This window comes from Elephantulus edwardii, unplaced genomic scaffold (genome assembly GCF_000299155.1).
Source record: "Elephantulus edwardii isolate Elephantulus edwardi_28Jun2011 unplaced genomic scaffold, EleEdw1.0 scaffold00212, whole genome shotgun sequence".
Taxonomy (NCBI): Eukaryota; Metazoa; Chordata; class Mammalia; order Macroscelidea; family Macroscelididae; genus Elephantulus; species Elephantulus edwardii.
The window spans coordinates 3768712-3784584 of NW_006399962.1; the positions used below are offsets into that span (position 1 = coordinate 3768712).

The window sequence follows — 15873 nt, forward strand, 5'->3', positions numbered from 1 at the left end:
ACTGTGGAGCCAAGCAAACTAAAGCTGTGTACAATCTCAATCTCTTCACCATCCATCCTGATGCTGCCAATTGGTCCAGTGGTGAGAATCTTTGTCTTTTGGATTAAAATCTCAGCAGGGTCATTCACTACCAGTGTGATCCTGAGCAACTTATTAAACTCTTTGCCTCATTTTCCTCACTGGTAAAATGGGGACAAAAATGATGTTTTAATAATTAAATGAGATAACACATATATATATTGTACGTTGAATACTGCAAACAAGCAAAGTAAACAATATTTTGATTCAGAAGCTCCATCTCACATACTTTATACTTTGAGCATGTCACCAAAAGGAGGATGTCATGCTTGGAAGGGTGAAGGGATAGTGCAGGAGATGAGGATTGACTCAGTGACTGTGGCAATGTGGTCAGGTACATCAGAGATGGTGAAGTTGGCTCAGGCTAGGACAAAGTTCAGAGCTAACAAACCTAAAAACTAGTTTTTTTAAACTAAATTGATAAATACAAAACTTAGGTAATGGAGGCCTCTAGAGGGAAAGGTAGTTAGTTGATGAGATGGAAAGAAACTGCCAAACATATGCAAATGAGAGCTTTTTAAGTCTAGTCCTTGAGTTGGACTAGAATTACTGCCTATTTTAGCTGTTCTTCTTATTAAAAAACAATAAAAGGGGGGGGAATGGAAGGACTAAAAAAATCAGTGGGATTCCTCTACAGTAATAAAGAGAACGCAGAGGAGAAAACAAAGAAAGTAATACCACTTACAACAGCCAAGCACAAATTGAGATACTTGCAAGTGAACCTAACTAGAGATACAAAGGACCTACAAAAAAAAAACAACCCCACAGATGCACACCTATATTCATCGCAGCTTTGTTCACAATAGCAAAGAGCTAGAAACAAGCCAAGTGTTCATCAACAAACGAATGGATAGAGAAGCTCTGGTATACTCACACAATGGAATACCATACAGCATTGAAAAACAAGGAACTCAAGAAATACTATGCAAAGTGGATGACCGTGGAGGACATTATGCTGAGTGAAATATCTCAGTTACAAAAGGACAAATATTGCATAGGGCCACTATTGTAAAACATGACTGACATCGGGGTTGAGGGAAGACAGAGAATGAGGGGAGGAATGATGTATACTACACTGAAATAGATAAGGGACAGAACTGTTTAAAAGGGTTATGTGATTAGGTATTATTGTTATGAAAGGAGTCCAGAATGAAGGCTGCACAGTGGAGTGGACTTGGGGGAAGATTTGCATAACAATTAAAGAGTTTTTATTTTACTTTTCAAGGAGTGAATTGATGATGAGGAGGTGGGCAGCGAGAAAAGTGCAACAATGAATGACTGGAAACCCTCTCTATAAACTTTCATTAAAACTTAAAAGGAACAGACACACACATACAAACCCACAAAAAAAACCCCCACAGAACATTTTTCCAAGACACAATAAAAGACCTAAATAAAGGTAAAATGTGTCCTGTTCATGGATAGGAAGACTCAATATTGTGAAAATGACAATCCTACAAAAAGCAATCTGTATGTTCAACACAATCCCATTACAGATACCAAATTCATTTTTCAAGGAGATTGAAAGGGAAATTGTCAAGTTTATTTGGAGAGGAAAGAGACCCTGAATAAGCAAAACACTACTGAGAAACAAAAATGAAGTGGGAGGCACAGCACTGCCTGACCTCAAAACCTACTATACAGGGGGAGTAACCAAAACAGCATGGTACTGGTACGACAGGCACATAGACCAATGGAACAGAATTGAGAACTCAGAACAGACCCAGCTATCTATGGTCAACTGATAATCGACAAGAAAATAAAACCGTTCAAATGGGGAAATGACAACCTCTTCAACAAATGGTGCTGGCAAAACTGGACTGCTTGCTACCTGAAGAAAGCTGAAACAGGATTCACATCTCATACCATACCCAAAAATCAACTCAAGGTGGATCAGAAATCTGGGAGGAAAGCCCAAAACCATAAAGTTCATCAGAGACAAACTGTGATCAAGCTTAGAAGGCCTAGTCTTTGATATAAAGAGACTGCCAAATGCAGCCAGAAATACATAATCAGGAGCGGATAAAATTGGTGCATGGGACCTTCTAAAGATTAAATCCTGTGCCCATCAAAAACATTTTCCAACAGAGTGAAAAGAAAACCTACTGACTGGGAAAAAAGATCTGGCAACACCATTTCAGACAAGGGTCTCGAATAAAAAGTTTACAGAATCCTAGAGGGCCTCCACACGAAAAAGACTGATAACACAATTACAAAATTGGCAAAAGACATGGAAAGAATTTTCACAGAGGAAGATATTTGGATGGCCAATAGACACACATGAAGAAATGCTCAAAATCACTGGCATTAAGAGAGATTCAAATCAAAACCACAATGAGATACCATCTCACTCCAGTAACAATGATAAAGTTTAACAGGACAGCAAGAAATAAATGTTGAAGATAGAAACTCTTTTACATTGTTGGTGGTATTGCAAAATGGCACAACCACTCTGTTTGTGAGGAAGCAGTTTGGTGCTTCCTCAAAAAGCTGAACATAGAAATTCCGTATGACCCAGCTACTCCACTATTTGGAATATACCCTGAGAACATGAGAACTACTGAGGCACAAACAGAGACTTGTACACCAATGTTCACAGCAGCATTATTCACCATCACAAGAACATGGAAACAGCCCAAATGTCCAACCACAATCAAATGGATTGAGAAGTTATGGTACATTCACATGCTGGAATACGCATCACGCAGGAGCAATGATTTTGTAAACTACTATCAAACTCGGGTGGACCTGAAGAGCATTATGCTAAGTGAACTAACTCAGTCCCATAAGGATAAATACTGCCTAAGACCATTATTGTAGAATGAGTATGAGTATCCAAGGGAGGAAGGGGGAAGCAGAGGGGTGAGGATAGGCATGGGGGTGGGTGTGCATGTGAAAGAAATGGGAAACATCTGGTGTGAAAAATAATGTACTCGAACTTTGTAAATAAATGGGTATAAAAAAAACAAACAAAAAACGGTATAAAATAATTTTTTTTTAAAATTGGAGGAAAGAAAGTAAGGCAGTACGGTTATATAACTCTGTTTCTTTTTTAAAAATATTTTCTTTTTTCTTAATTCTTATTTTATTAATTTTTATGCATGTACTGTCAAATTGGATGTGACTGGTACCGGAGGAGATTGCCCCTCCTTCTCCCGCAGAGCATCTGGTGGATTCAAACCGTGCGCCTCTGGGATTGCAGTGCAGCTTCTTGCCACCAGGCCACCAGAGCTCCCTACATAACTCTTTCAAGGAAGCAGTTAAGGGGGGAAAGTGCTATCAGGTATGTTTTTGTTTGTTTTAATTAAATAAATAACAGCATGAGTATAAGCTTATATATAGTTATAAACATGACTATTTTCTTTAGAATAATCCAATAAAATATAGCACTGAAGTGAAGAACTCACCTTCAAAGAGTACAAAATTTGGCACTAGGTGATAAAGCCAATAAATGACAAAAGCCATATTTAAATTTAGATTTATCTAACTCCGTATTTCAGAATTTGTATACAATATTATTTCTGTTTGCCTTTGCATAAACTTGATTTAGCCTCTAACATTCGTTTAATTACATATTATTATTCATTGGGATTTTTTTCTTTTTTATTATCTATAGATAATAAAAGGGCTCTCTTTTTTTTAAAAAAACCTATTATTTTGTGTGTGTGTGTACCATCAAATCAGATATTGCCCATCTGTCTCCTGCAGAGCATCTAGTGGATTCAAACCACGTACCTCTGGGATTACAGAGCAGCTTCTTGCCACTAGGCCACCAGAGCTCCCTCTTAAGGTAGCATAGTTTTGTACTGCTAACCAAGGAGTATGCTACCCTGGAGATTTAAAACTACTAAAACCAGAAAGATGAGTAGTCTCCTCCTGTTATGATTTATAGCCTCGGGAAACACACTAGAGGATCAATATGAGATAAAATTTATTTGATGACAGTGAGTCTCATTTAAAATTAGCTTAAGATGCTTTACTAGACATTTTGGAGGACAATAAACTAATTCGTGGTCTCTGTATTTAGAAGGGAGCTCTACTGGCCTAGTGATAAGAAGCTGAACTGCAATTCCAAAGGCAGGCAGTTCAAATCCATGAACTGCTCCTCAGGAGGGGGATGAGCAATCTCCTCCCATGCAATTTACTGCCTCTGAAAACTCACTGGAAGCTATAAGTCAGTTCCAACTCAAAGGCACACAACGATTTTCTTTACAGAATTTGCACTCCAACAATGAAGACAATTAAATTATTCTAATACAGCAAAATAATGTAAAGCCATGTATGATGTGTGTGGTTCTTGACTTAAGATATATTCAAGTTATGACAAACTTAAAGCTGTCTGTTTCTCCAAGTGGTAAAAGTCAATGTCTAGTTTCAAGGCATTGAAAGACAGAAAAATGCTGCTGCTTGGAAGAAATGTTGCTGAATTTAAGTGAAAATCTTTTCTTATTTAACAGTCTGAAAACTCAAGCATTCAAAAAATACTGACAAGAGTAAGCTGCCTTTCTACTACAAAAGTACGATATTTTTACACAAATGTTTTTTGCAAACTGTGCAACACTCTCGTGTTAGTTTCCTATGCTCTTATTTACATGTGCACATGTATGTGGAAAAATACAGTAACTCCAAGGCCTGGATGATGGCTGTGGTATTCTAAGCCTGGTTTTTTCAATCATTCTGTTCCAGAAGTGTAAACCTACGGCCTTGAGAAAAAAAAAACCAAAAAACATTTCTTTCATGATTCTGCTGCTTGATAATGTCCCAGGACATCTTCCTCGTGTTGTTGTTACGTGCCGTCGAGTCACTTGTGACTCATAGTGACCCTATGTACAACAGCACTAAACCCTGCTCTATCCTGTGCCAATCACATTGCCTCTGACACACCCATCCTGATTACCCCAGTCACTGAATCAATCCACCTCATAGAGGGTCTTCCCCTCCCGCGCTGTCCCTCCACCCTACCAAGCATGATGTCCCTCTCCAAGGACCTGTCCCTCCTTACAACATGTCCAAAGTACGTCAGACAAGCCCCAGAATCCTTGCCTCCAAGGAGTAGCCTGGTTTAACCCTCCCCAGGATGAATCTGTTTGTTTTCTTGGCAGTCCACGGTACATTCAATACTCCTCTTCCTCGTGTAGATGATATAAATCAGGATGTTTGAGAGCTGGATCTACCTTCCAATAGGATAGCTGATCAAGGTGCTAGCTTCACCTTCAAGGAATATTACCTACAGACTACCATTGCTCGGGCTGTATCAGCAAGAGGTACAGTTGTTGTTATGTGCCATCAAGTCACCTGTGACTCATAACAACCCTCTGTACTATAGCTCTGAAGCCTGCCCTGTCCTAAGCCAGTCTCACTAACTCTGATACACCTACCCCCATTGCCCTAGTTACTGTATCAGTCCATCTCAACCAGGGTCTTCCTCTCCTGTGTTGTCCCTTCTACAGTACATGGTTGATTTCTGGAGGAATTACAACATTCTTCAGCATATCAAGAACATGCCATCTTCCTGAGAAGACGTTACGGGAAATGCATGCAGGATATATGGAAAAAATTGCAGAGATACATAAACATGCTCCAAGCATTTGAGCAGAATATGAGGGAAGAGATTGGTGGGGAAACTGTCCATTTGGCTGGAAGACTGGATTTAAAACTTACTTTTACTAATGTGGAAGAGTTCACAGATCATGGAAAAAAAAGGTAAATGAGAAATTAGGACTTAAGGGCTTTTGAAGAGGTAAGAAATTTTAAAGAAAGCAAGCAAGCAGAAGAACAAAAGAAGTTGTAAAAAAAATTTACAGTGAAAGAATTAGCTGATGTGTTTTTAAAATTAAATCAGGTGCTTCAGTTGCTTGAAAACACAAACTTATATGCTGACCACTTTGTTAAAGTTTATAGGTAGATCTGGGAAGGATACTATAAAATATATCAAGGAAAAAACCAAAAGAGTGTGCATAGAATTCTCACTAATTTTCTTACTAGAAATGTCACCCCATTTCCAAAAATAATCTAAATTATCTAGAACTTTCTGCAAACGGAGCCCTTATCATGACTGACAAAATAACATTGTCCAACTCTTTATCATCTGAGTAAATTTTTATAATTTGTGTATTTTTAATATGTTGTTGTTATGTGCTGTCAAATTGCCTGCGACTCATAACAACCCTATGTACAATAGCTCTACCCTGAGCCAACCTTTTGTCTCCGACACAACTTACACCAGTCACTGAGTCAATCCATCTCATCCAGTGTCTTCCTTGCTTGCACTGTCCCTCTGCCCTCTCCAAGGACTGGTCTGTCCTTGAAACATGTCTAAAGAATATCGGATGGAGCTTCAGAATCCTTGTGTCCAAGGAGCACCTGGTTTCACCCTCTCTAGGATGAAGCTGTTTGTTCTTCTAGCAGTCCATACTCTTCTACTTCAGCACCACAGCTCAAAGGCATCAATTCTCCTTCTATCAGCTCTCATCATTGTCCAGCTCTCTGATGTATAGCACGTAACTGCAAAGACCATCACCTGGATCAGATGCACCTTAGTCTCCAGACTAAAATCATTGCTCTTCAGCACTCTAGAGACGTCCTAGACAGCTGACTTTCCCAGTGCAATTTGTCTTTAGATTTCCTGGCTGCTGGTATCAAGAATGTTGATTGTGGAACCAAGAAAGCTAAAGCTGTAAAGAGTCTCAGTCTCTTCACCATCTATCATGATGCTGACAATTGGCCCACTAGTGAGAATCTTTGTTTTCTTGGTACTGAGCTTCAATCCATATTGAAGGCTGCAGTCCTTGACCTTCTGCAGTAAGTGCTTCGGGTCCTCATCAGTTTCATCAGTTTCAGTAAGCACGGTTGTGTTAACTGCATATATCTGTAAATTTATACGTAATATTTCCAACAGCTGAAGACAAACGAACACCAACTTTATAAAGACTATTGTTGTTGCTGTGTACTGTCAAGTCAGCACTGACTCATAGCTGACCCTCCAGTGGGTTTTCAGAGGCAGTTAATCACATGGAAAGAGACTGCCCATCTTTCTCCTAAAGAACAGCTGGTAGATTTGAACCATGTGCCTTCGAGATTGCAGTACAATCTCTTGATAATAAAAAGAGAGCTCCGGTGGTGTAGTCCATAGGGAGCTGTGCTACTAACCTAAAAGCAGAGTCTCTCCCTGGTAGGCTGACTCCACCAGCTGTACCATGATGTAAAATGGCCAGTCTTTTCCGATGCAAATTATAGCCTCTGAAAACTAGCTGGAGGGTCAACTAGGAGTCGGCTCTAATTCAAGGTAATACATTTTTGAGATATAATATTGAGTAATATACTATTATTCAATGGTAATGAATTTTTGAAATACAAAATTTAAAAAATGAAGTTTTGAGATAATAAGTACTCAATGGTAATGAACTATTTAGATAAATAATTGTAGCTATAACAATGAATTTTTTAGATATAATACAATAATAAGGAAAATTATAAGAGGTATTAGAACTCCATTGTTTTTTGAGGACTACCTGTACAAAATAACTTGGAAGTTCAGAAGAACATTTTCCTGCAAGGCTATGAAGTAGGAGGATGAGAAAAAGCTTTATAAAAGAGGTAACATTTCAGCTGAATTTGAAGAGGTAGGAACAGTTTAAAAAGAGGAGGTTCAAAAGGAATCCTATTCTCTTGTGCTGTGTCCCTGGTAAGCCCACTGGTGGCTCAGAGGGAGAAAGATGGGCAGTTGTTGCCCATTAAGATTTTCAGTCTCAGAAGCCTGCTGGGGGGTCCCTACGAATCACGACTGACTAGATGACAGTGAAGATTTCAATTTTTAAATAAGATTAGAGAGTGGGAGGAATATGAATATGTATATACATATGGAATCTCTGGGTTACACAGATGATTAAGGGGCTGAGTAACGAAAAGGTTGGTGATGCAAATTCACCTGGAGATGAATGAAAAGAGAGGCCTGGTCATCTACTTCCACAGGATCATTGGAAACCCTACAGAACACAGTTGTATTGTGAAGGAGTTGAAACAGATTTGATGGAAACTGGCCTGGGATTCTTGTCTTTTAAAACAAGTATGTACTTACATATATATACACACACATACTGGAATAAGTATGAAGTAACTGGTCATCTTCTCTTTATACTTTGACTCTCATATCTGTTATTTGTAAGAAAATTCTTTCTTTTCACTACCTCTAGTCTCTCCCAGTTTTCATTTGTTTTCCATCTTTATTATATTTGATGAAATACAACTCCCATACCATGTAACTCACTCAATGAAAAGTGTAAATTCAGTGGTTTCCAGAGTGTTCAGAGTTGCACAATCATCATCACAATCAATTTTAGTACATGTTCCTCAAAACCTTGTATTCATTATTTGTTACTCCCCATTTCATCTCCTTACCTCTACCCCACATTGTAGGCAACAACTAATCTCTTTATCAACTGAGTGACATTTTTGTGTTTTCTAAGTTTTTATCTTATGAATAATTCAGCTATGTGCATTCATGTCCAAGTTTTTGTGTGGATATACGTTTTCAGTATCTTGAGTAAATAGCTAGATGTAGAAATGCTGGATCATATGGATGCCAACTCCAAGTGAATCCTTTGAGAAACTGTCAAATATTTGTCCAAAGTAATGGCACTATTTTCCATTGCCATCAACAGCGTCCAAGCATTCCAGTTACTTTATTATCAATCTTTTTACAATTCTAGACATTCTAAAGGGATCTCTGGTGGCCTAGTGGCAAGAAGCTACACTGCAATCCCGAAGGTTAGTGGTTCAAATTCACCATCTGCTCTGAAGGACAGGCAGTCTCCTTCCATGCAATTAACTGGCTCTGAAAACTCACTAGAGGGCCAGGTGTGGGCTGGTTCTGATTTGATGATACACAACAAGAAGAGACTTTCTACTGGACGTGACGTGGTATCTCAATGTTTTTTAAATTTGTAATTCCTTGATGATTAATGATGCTGAGCATCTTTTCATTGCTATTTTGTGTAACTCTGGAGAATTACCAGATCTTTTGGCCATTTTTAAATTGGGTTCTGCTCTTCATCTTAATCCAAGGCTTTATAAAGCCTTGATATTCCCTCACTTTCTGTTCATCTATCATTCCCCTTTTTTCACTTTTCAAGACATTTTAATTTCACTTTTGCTCCTCAGCTCTCTCTGCCTAGCATAATCACCAGATTATACTACCAAAATCCATGTCTATTTGTTAGTCCTTATCTTACACCATATCACTTCATGATTTACACATCTAACTTTAAACTTCAAATAACCTTCGCCTTACTCTAATCTGTATTTTCCCTTGCCCTGGTTTTTTGTCTATGTGTTTCTGTATCACTGAATATTTTCCTATGGAATGAAAATATACCGAGGAACTTCAGGTACCTACAACTAGGCTACATTTGTTGTTGTTGTTGTTGTTAGGTGCCATTGAGTTGTAGACGACTCATAATGACCCTATGACCCTATGAACGAAAAGCCTGAGCACTAGGCTACAGTAGCAGAGTGAATTTAAGGGTGAGGCAAGGACTGAGGGAGGGAAATAGCACAAATACAGGTTGAAGGTTGGCTACATTATGGATGCATTTGCACTATTCAATAGGTAATGTGGAACCATTAAAAGTTTTTACACAGGAAGTGCTCTGTAGAGGCTGCTGGACTGTTGAAAGATTGTTCCCACAGCAAGTATAAAATTACTGAGAGGCAAATGGGTGGGGATAGAGACACTTGAGGCACAGAGATCACATGGGAAGTTTACTGTAGTACTAAAGGTAGTCAGTCATAAGACAGTCAGTAAACCAGCGTCATGTTACGTGCTGTAGAGCAAATTTTCAACTCCCATCATTTACCTTATGTGATAGAATAGAATTACCTCATAATTTTTTGCTGTAATCCTTAAAGGAAATTGTCAGTTCCTTCCCATGTGGAGTGGCTAAGCGGGTTTGAACTTTCAACTTGCAGTTACCAACAAGAGCTTAAGATGCTGGTATACTGCAGGACTCCATAAATTAGGATAAATGTGCTAAAAAATTAAAAGGAATGATCAACTAGAAAGTCATTACCACTGAGGTTTAACCAACTGAGTTAATGCTATCACTGATAACAGACTAATAGCTACCACAAGTCAAGAAACATTAGGCCTAAAAGTTCCTGTTTTTGTTGTGTTCCATCGAGTTGGAAATGACCCATAGCTGACTCTCCAGTGGATTTTCAGAGGCAGTAAATCATGAGGAGACTGTTCATTTTTCTCCTGAGGAGCAGCTGGTGGATTCAAACTGCATACCTTTGCACTGGCAGCGTAAATCCTTACCACCAAGCTATCAGTGCTCCTTAACAATTCTTAGTTTCATTAAATTTAATTGTTGAAAACTAGCTGGAACTGTAGCATGTGTGCACACACAGATACACACAGAGAAAGAGATAAAATTCCCTTTCGCTGTTAGAAATATAAACAAGTATAGTAATGCTTCTCATTTTCCTCTCTCAAAAAAGTAAACTCCTGAAAGTCTCAGGTAACTCAAGCTTCTCAGAAAAGGGAGGCTCTGGCAATACTTACCAGAGAGTCTGTCTTCCTCTCCCCACTGCCCCGCTCTCCTCACTGGTCTTTACTATGTTAACATGGACAGGAAAGAGATTTATGCAAAATACGTGGAAAGCAAATTATCCCAAATTAAATTTGGTCCCTTTTCCTTTTTTCCAAAGGAAATGGTTGTTGATTCTACGAGGAGTTAAATTATAATAACACATGCCAGGGAGATGATGTCAGTGAGGGCGTGGCTAAGGTCGCTTACAAGTCTGAAATTCCTACAGTACCAAACATTTCCTCTTTGCATCTCACCTCTACTCCAATCTCTACTGAGGCAACTCCTTAAAACACTGATTAAACAATGTTGGGGCCCTAGAACTCTGATCTAGATACTTGAGCCTTTTATTGTTTCCCCCCTAAAAAACAAAAAAAAAAAGGAAGAGTACAGGAGTACTGTGAAGATCATTAAAGCCTACGGCTTCAAATTTACTATTAGATTATTTTGCAGACTCTATCTTTGAAATTCACACTTTCCTCCCTTTCTGACTATTGTAATTCCAAAGAAGACATGAAAATTCAAAGCTACATTTTAAGAAAGAATCTGCCTTTATTAGGTATTATATACTCATGGACTGCATTCCCATCTTTGCCACGAGTCAAAAATGAATAAGAAAATATGATCGTAACGGGTTTCATAGAAACAGCTAACTTGAAAAGTGAAGCATACAAATATTTTTCAAAATAAAATAATCTTAAAAAATAATAATCATCCTAATATTTAAGGTCAAGTAAGTAAAAGAAATACACGTCAAATAAGCAAGACACAAACTTTAACAGTATATAAATAGTAGCTTTCCAAGCAGAAGTCACTGACAGTTCTTTTTTATCCCACAAACTTTTGCTGACTATAGTTAACAGTAAGTTGTAATGTAAAAGAGACTCTTCATTTAAATTATAACACCAAATTATTAGATTCATCATTTATCATTTGTAACTATTCAGGAATTTAGAATCAATTACATTTTCTGTTTTTGTTTGTTTGTTTTTTATTTTATTATTTTTGTGTGCACGTACAGTCAAATCAGATCTGACTGGTACAGGAGGAGATTGTCCCTCCGTCCCGGCAGAGCATCTGGTGGATTTGAACCATTCGCCTCTGGGATTGTAGTTGCAGCTCCTTGCCACTAGGCCACCAGAGCTCCCCTACATTTCCGTTTTTAAGATGTTTTGGACAGGTTTAGGAACTTTATTACATAGACTTTTCAAGAAATAGTTATTACAACCACAAAACTGAAATTTTGCCTGGACATAGAGAAAACTTTGGTAAGGATACATGCACCAAACTGCTAAGAGTTACTCTTGTTAAGGAGCTGCAAGAGAGATATAAAAGGAAGATCTGGATTTTCATATCTTTCTTTAAACGGAATTTATTTAAAAAACAAATGTGTTTTATATTCACTATTAAAAACTATTAAGTCTATTTTTCCCCAAATCTGGCATATGAAAATGCACAGATTACATGAGCAAATGCACCCAAAACACTTTACCCAAATCACAGGAAGGAACACACTAAGCCCTACCTGAGCACATCTGCATAAAGACAAAAGACAATATAGCAGCATTTTAGTTTAAATATACTTGTCACACACTACTCCACAAAGCGCTGCACATACACAGCACCCTGATATGTGATCATAATTATCCTGCAAGAACTCAAAAGAATTCTTGAGTAAGGCATTAGTATTTACAAATTTACTTCTTTCCCCACTGGTCTGTATTCTGAATTGCTTCCCAAATTTTACAAATTAGTGGAAGGAGATAGGAGTTTTGAATCCAAATCTACAAGCATTACTTTTATCCCTGATACTATTCCAAACTCAGAAGCTAGTTCAATGATTCCTGTATTTCAAGGAGGGTGGTGGGGAGGCAGATGGGAGGCTGAATAACTGCAAAAAAGAGACACGCTATTGCTTCAAACACATATATCCCTAATAACTGGAACTTCTAAAAAAGAATTCACTTCCTTTTATTTTATTTTAATAAGGGCTCTGGTGGCATAATTCATAGGGAGTTGTGCTATAAATACAAAGGCTGTGTCTCTTCTGGTTCAACTCCACAGCCATTTTCTAGGACAAAGACGGGCAGTTTCATCCTATGAGATTTAAACCTCGCTGGAAGGTCAGCTATGAATTAATTCCAACTTGATGACAATGAGGCTTTTAAAAATAATTTTGAGCTCTGGTGGCTTAACAGTAGGCAACTGCACTGTCAACCCAACAGCTGTTGTTGTTGCTGTTATGTGCTGTCAGGTCGCCTGCAATCCATAGCAACCCTATGGTTATAGCAGCTCTGAACGCTGACCTGTCCTGAGCCAGTCTCACTAATCCCACACCAACCACCATTGCCCCAGTCACTGTATCAATCCACCTCATTTGGGGTCTTCCTCACCTGCACTGTCCCTCCTCCCTTCCAAACATGATGTTCTACTCCAAGGACTGGTTTCTCCTGTGCCCAAAGTATGTGAGACGGAGCCTCAAAGGAGAAAACTGATTTCACCCTCTCCAAGACAGACCCATTAGTTTTCCTGGCAGTTCATGGTAAATTCAAGACCCTTTTCCATCAGCTGCTCCTCAAGAGAAAAATATGCTCTCCTCCCTTAAGATTTACCACTTAAAACCTGCTGAAGGGTCAGCTATGACATGGTTCCAACTCAGCAGTACCCAACAAAAATTATTTTAATAGATCTGTGTAAGCTGAGCAACTTGAAGAGTGTCAAAAAGAAAATATTTACATAATACTATATAAGATTTAAAGAGAATAAAAATTCAACAAACTTCATTGCTATCAAGTTGGACCTGATCCTCCAGTGGGTTTTCAGAGGCTATAAATCACACAGGAAGAGACTGTCCTCCTTTCTCCCAAACAGCAGCTGGTGGATTTGAACCATCTGCCTTTGGGTAGGTTGTGCAACTCCTTACCCTCTTCAGAGCTCTCTGAAGAAAATAAAGGCTGATGAACTATTCCCCTTATTAACAGATATATGTAATTACTGATAATTAGCAATTACCTATAGACCCATACTGAAGTATAGACAAAATGAATTCTCGTGTAACGTAATAGCCATAAACTTAACACTAAGTGGTTCGGGTCCAAACATTTCGACACTGCCTTGATCCCGACTTTAAGACAGGAAACCTTCTCTATCCCAAGCAATCCATTAGATGAGCAAAAGATATTCCTAAATGTTTATAGTAACTGTTTTCTTCAAATAATAACTACAGTGTTCAGAGAGGGGGTAAAGAGTCTTCTTGCTCCAGCACTAAGTTCCTCCTAGTCAGCATTGTGTATACTTACATGCCAAGAAACTGCCAAAGATATTCCCTGGAAGATGCCCACTCTCCCCGGAATGCCCATGTGCTCAACAACAGTACAACTCCGGCGGCTGTAGGTTAATCGCGAGCACTCCCAGGATCCTGAATGAGCCTTAGTTCTGGGTATCTGCAGAGTTCTTAGAACTACTAGGCAGGAAGACCAAAAAAAAAAAAAAAAAAAAAAAAAAAAAATCACAGCCCTTTCAGTCTTAACCTCAAAAGTAGGTCCTCAAGACTCTTTCCCGACGAGCTGGGTGGGGTGAGGGCGCTATCTGGTCTAGGACAGTATACTCGGCTCCCGAAGCTGTTGAGATTTCATTTTAGCTATACTCAATAATGCTGACGGGAGGAGGAGGAGGAGGAGAGAGGTGGGGGTGGGCACGGATTTAAACAGTTCATCAAAAGAATGAAATAACCTTGGGGAGGGGGTGCAGGGAGGAAGGACAGACTCGGAGATGACATGTTATCCCAGTGAAGACCAGGTACATCAGCAGGAAGTCCAACTAACTTCATCTCACAAAGATACAAACTTGCAAGCTGGTTTTGTTTTTCACTCCCCTGCCTTCCCAGGCCTCGCACCCAGGGACGGTAAATTCCGGGAACTCCAGAACCAGGTGAGAAAAGATGTCTAAAGAAGTAGAAGGCGAGGGAGAGGCACCGCAAGGAGACAGAATTCCGTTCCCCTCTTAAAGGAGAATGTTAACGCCAAGGGCACTCCCAAATCCCCAGAAAAGGAAGTAGCTGGATTTTGAAAAAGCGCTTTTCCCTACCTTCTTGTTCTTGTTATAGCCAAAAGTCGGAATCCCAGGCCTGGAAGTCATTGATAGCAGCATTTTCTCTTTAATGTTAAGGAGCTGAGAGAGAGAAGAGAGAGAGGGGAGGGGAGGGGGAAGAGAAAGAGAGGGAGAGGGGAGAGGGAGTAGGGAGGGGGAGGAGAAAGGGGGAGAAAAGGAGCAAGAGGGAGAGAGAGATGGGGGGGCGGGGGCGGGTAGAGAAAGAGCCAGGGCTGCTACTTTACGTCACTGAGAGAAGTTAACCCGGAGTCTGAATGAGGCACTTCCACTGGGTCCTAATGCCCAAGATGTTTTTTGTTTTGTTTTGTTTTTCACAGGCTTAACAGTTAATGCAGCAAAGTCGAATCAAAGTCTTGTGTCTAGCCAAAACCTGACTTTTCACATGTATTACCTTTCCTCTGTGAACAAATTCTGATTTCATGAAAAGAGAATGTGAATGCTTTTCCTTAGATTTCAGGTCTCAGGAAAGGATTTCAAGTTGGATTTCAAAGGAGCTGCCAGAACTTTCAAAGGGAGCTCTGGTGACCTAGTGGTAAGAAGCTGCACTGCAATTGCAAAGGCACTCAGTTCGAATCCACTGACAGCTCGTTGGGAGACGGACGGGCAATCTCTACCCAAGCGCTTTGCAACCTCTGAAAACCCGCTGCGGAGTCAACTATGGGTTGGTTCTAAGTCCAGGCACAACAGCAACAACAGGATTTAGCGGAAAACTATACTAATACAGTGTGAGATGAGCTAAGGTCTCTCTCACCTTGCATCACCCCTTCACATCCACGGTGATCTTAACACACAAAGAAGGAGTAGACAGAGGAGCGCCCCAAAGAACACAGAAAGGCATGTATGAGATCCTTGGGTATTCTGTTCCTCTCACTTCTGTTTCAGATTCTCCCAAGCATGTCCTCATACTTAAGGAAGTATTATCAGATTGGATAATATCTTAAAACTCGGTGCCTACTGTTTTGTGTTTTTTTAAACTAATGTGAAGCAATCTTGACGTTGCATTCCACTTTTTTCTAGCCTGCAAAGTTTAAGAAACTGAAACAATTACAGGAACTCACCAAACCTGGAATTTAAGCCCACACTGATATTCACAAAGTTG

The 15873-nt window shown here is 39.4% G+C and overlaps 1 protein-coding gene across 1 annotated transcript in view; it reads right to left on the reverse strand.

Annotated features, from left to right (window-relative positions):
• The window catches only part of RBMS2 (RNA binding motif, single stranded interacting protein 2), a 96295-nt gene extending 81415 nt beyond the window's left edge, over positions 1 to 14880 (reverse strand). Inside the window, exon 1 of the mRNA XM_006897614.1 lies at positions 14751 to 14880. Coding sequence (XP_006897676.1) covers positions 14751 to 14813 — 63 coding nt within the window. The 5' untranslated portion in view covers positions 14814 to 14880. The remainder of the gene's footprint in view (positions 1 to 14750) is intronic.
• Between the last annotated feature and the right edge of the window lie 993 nt (positions 14881 to 15873).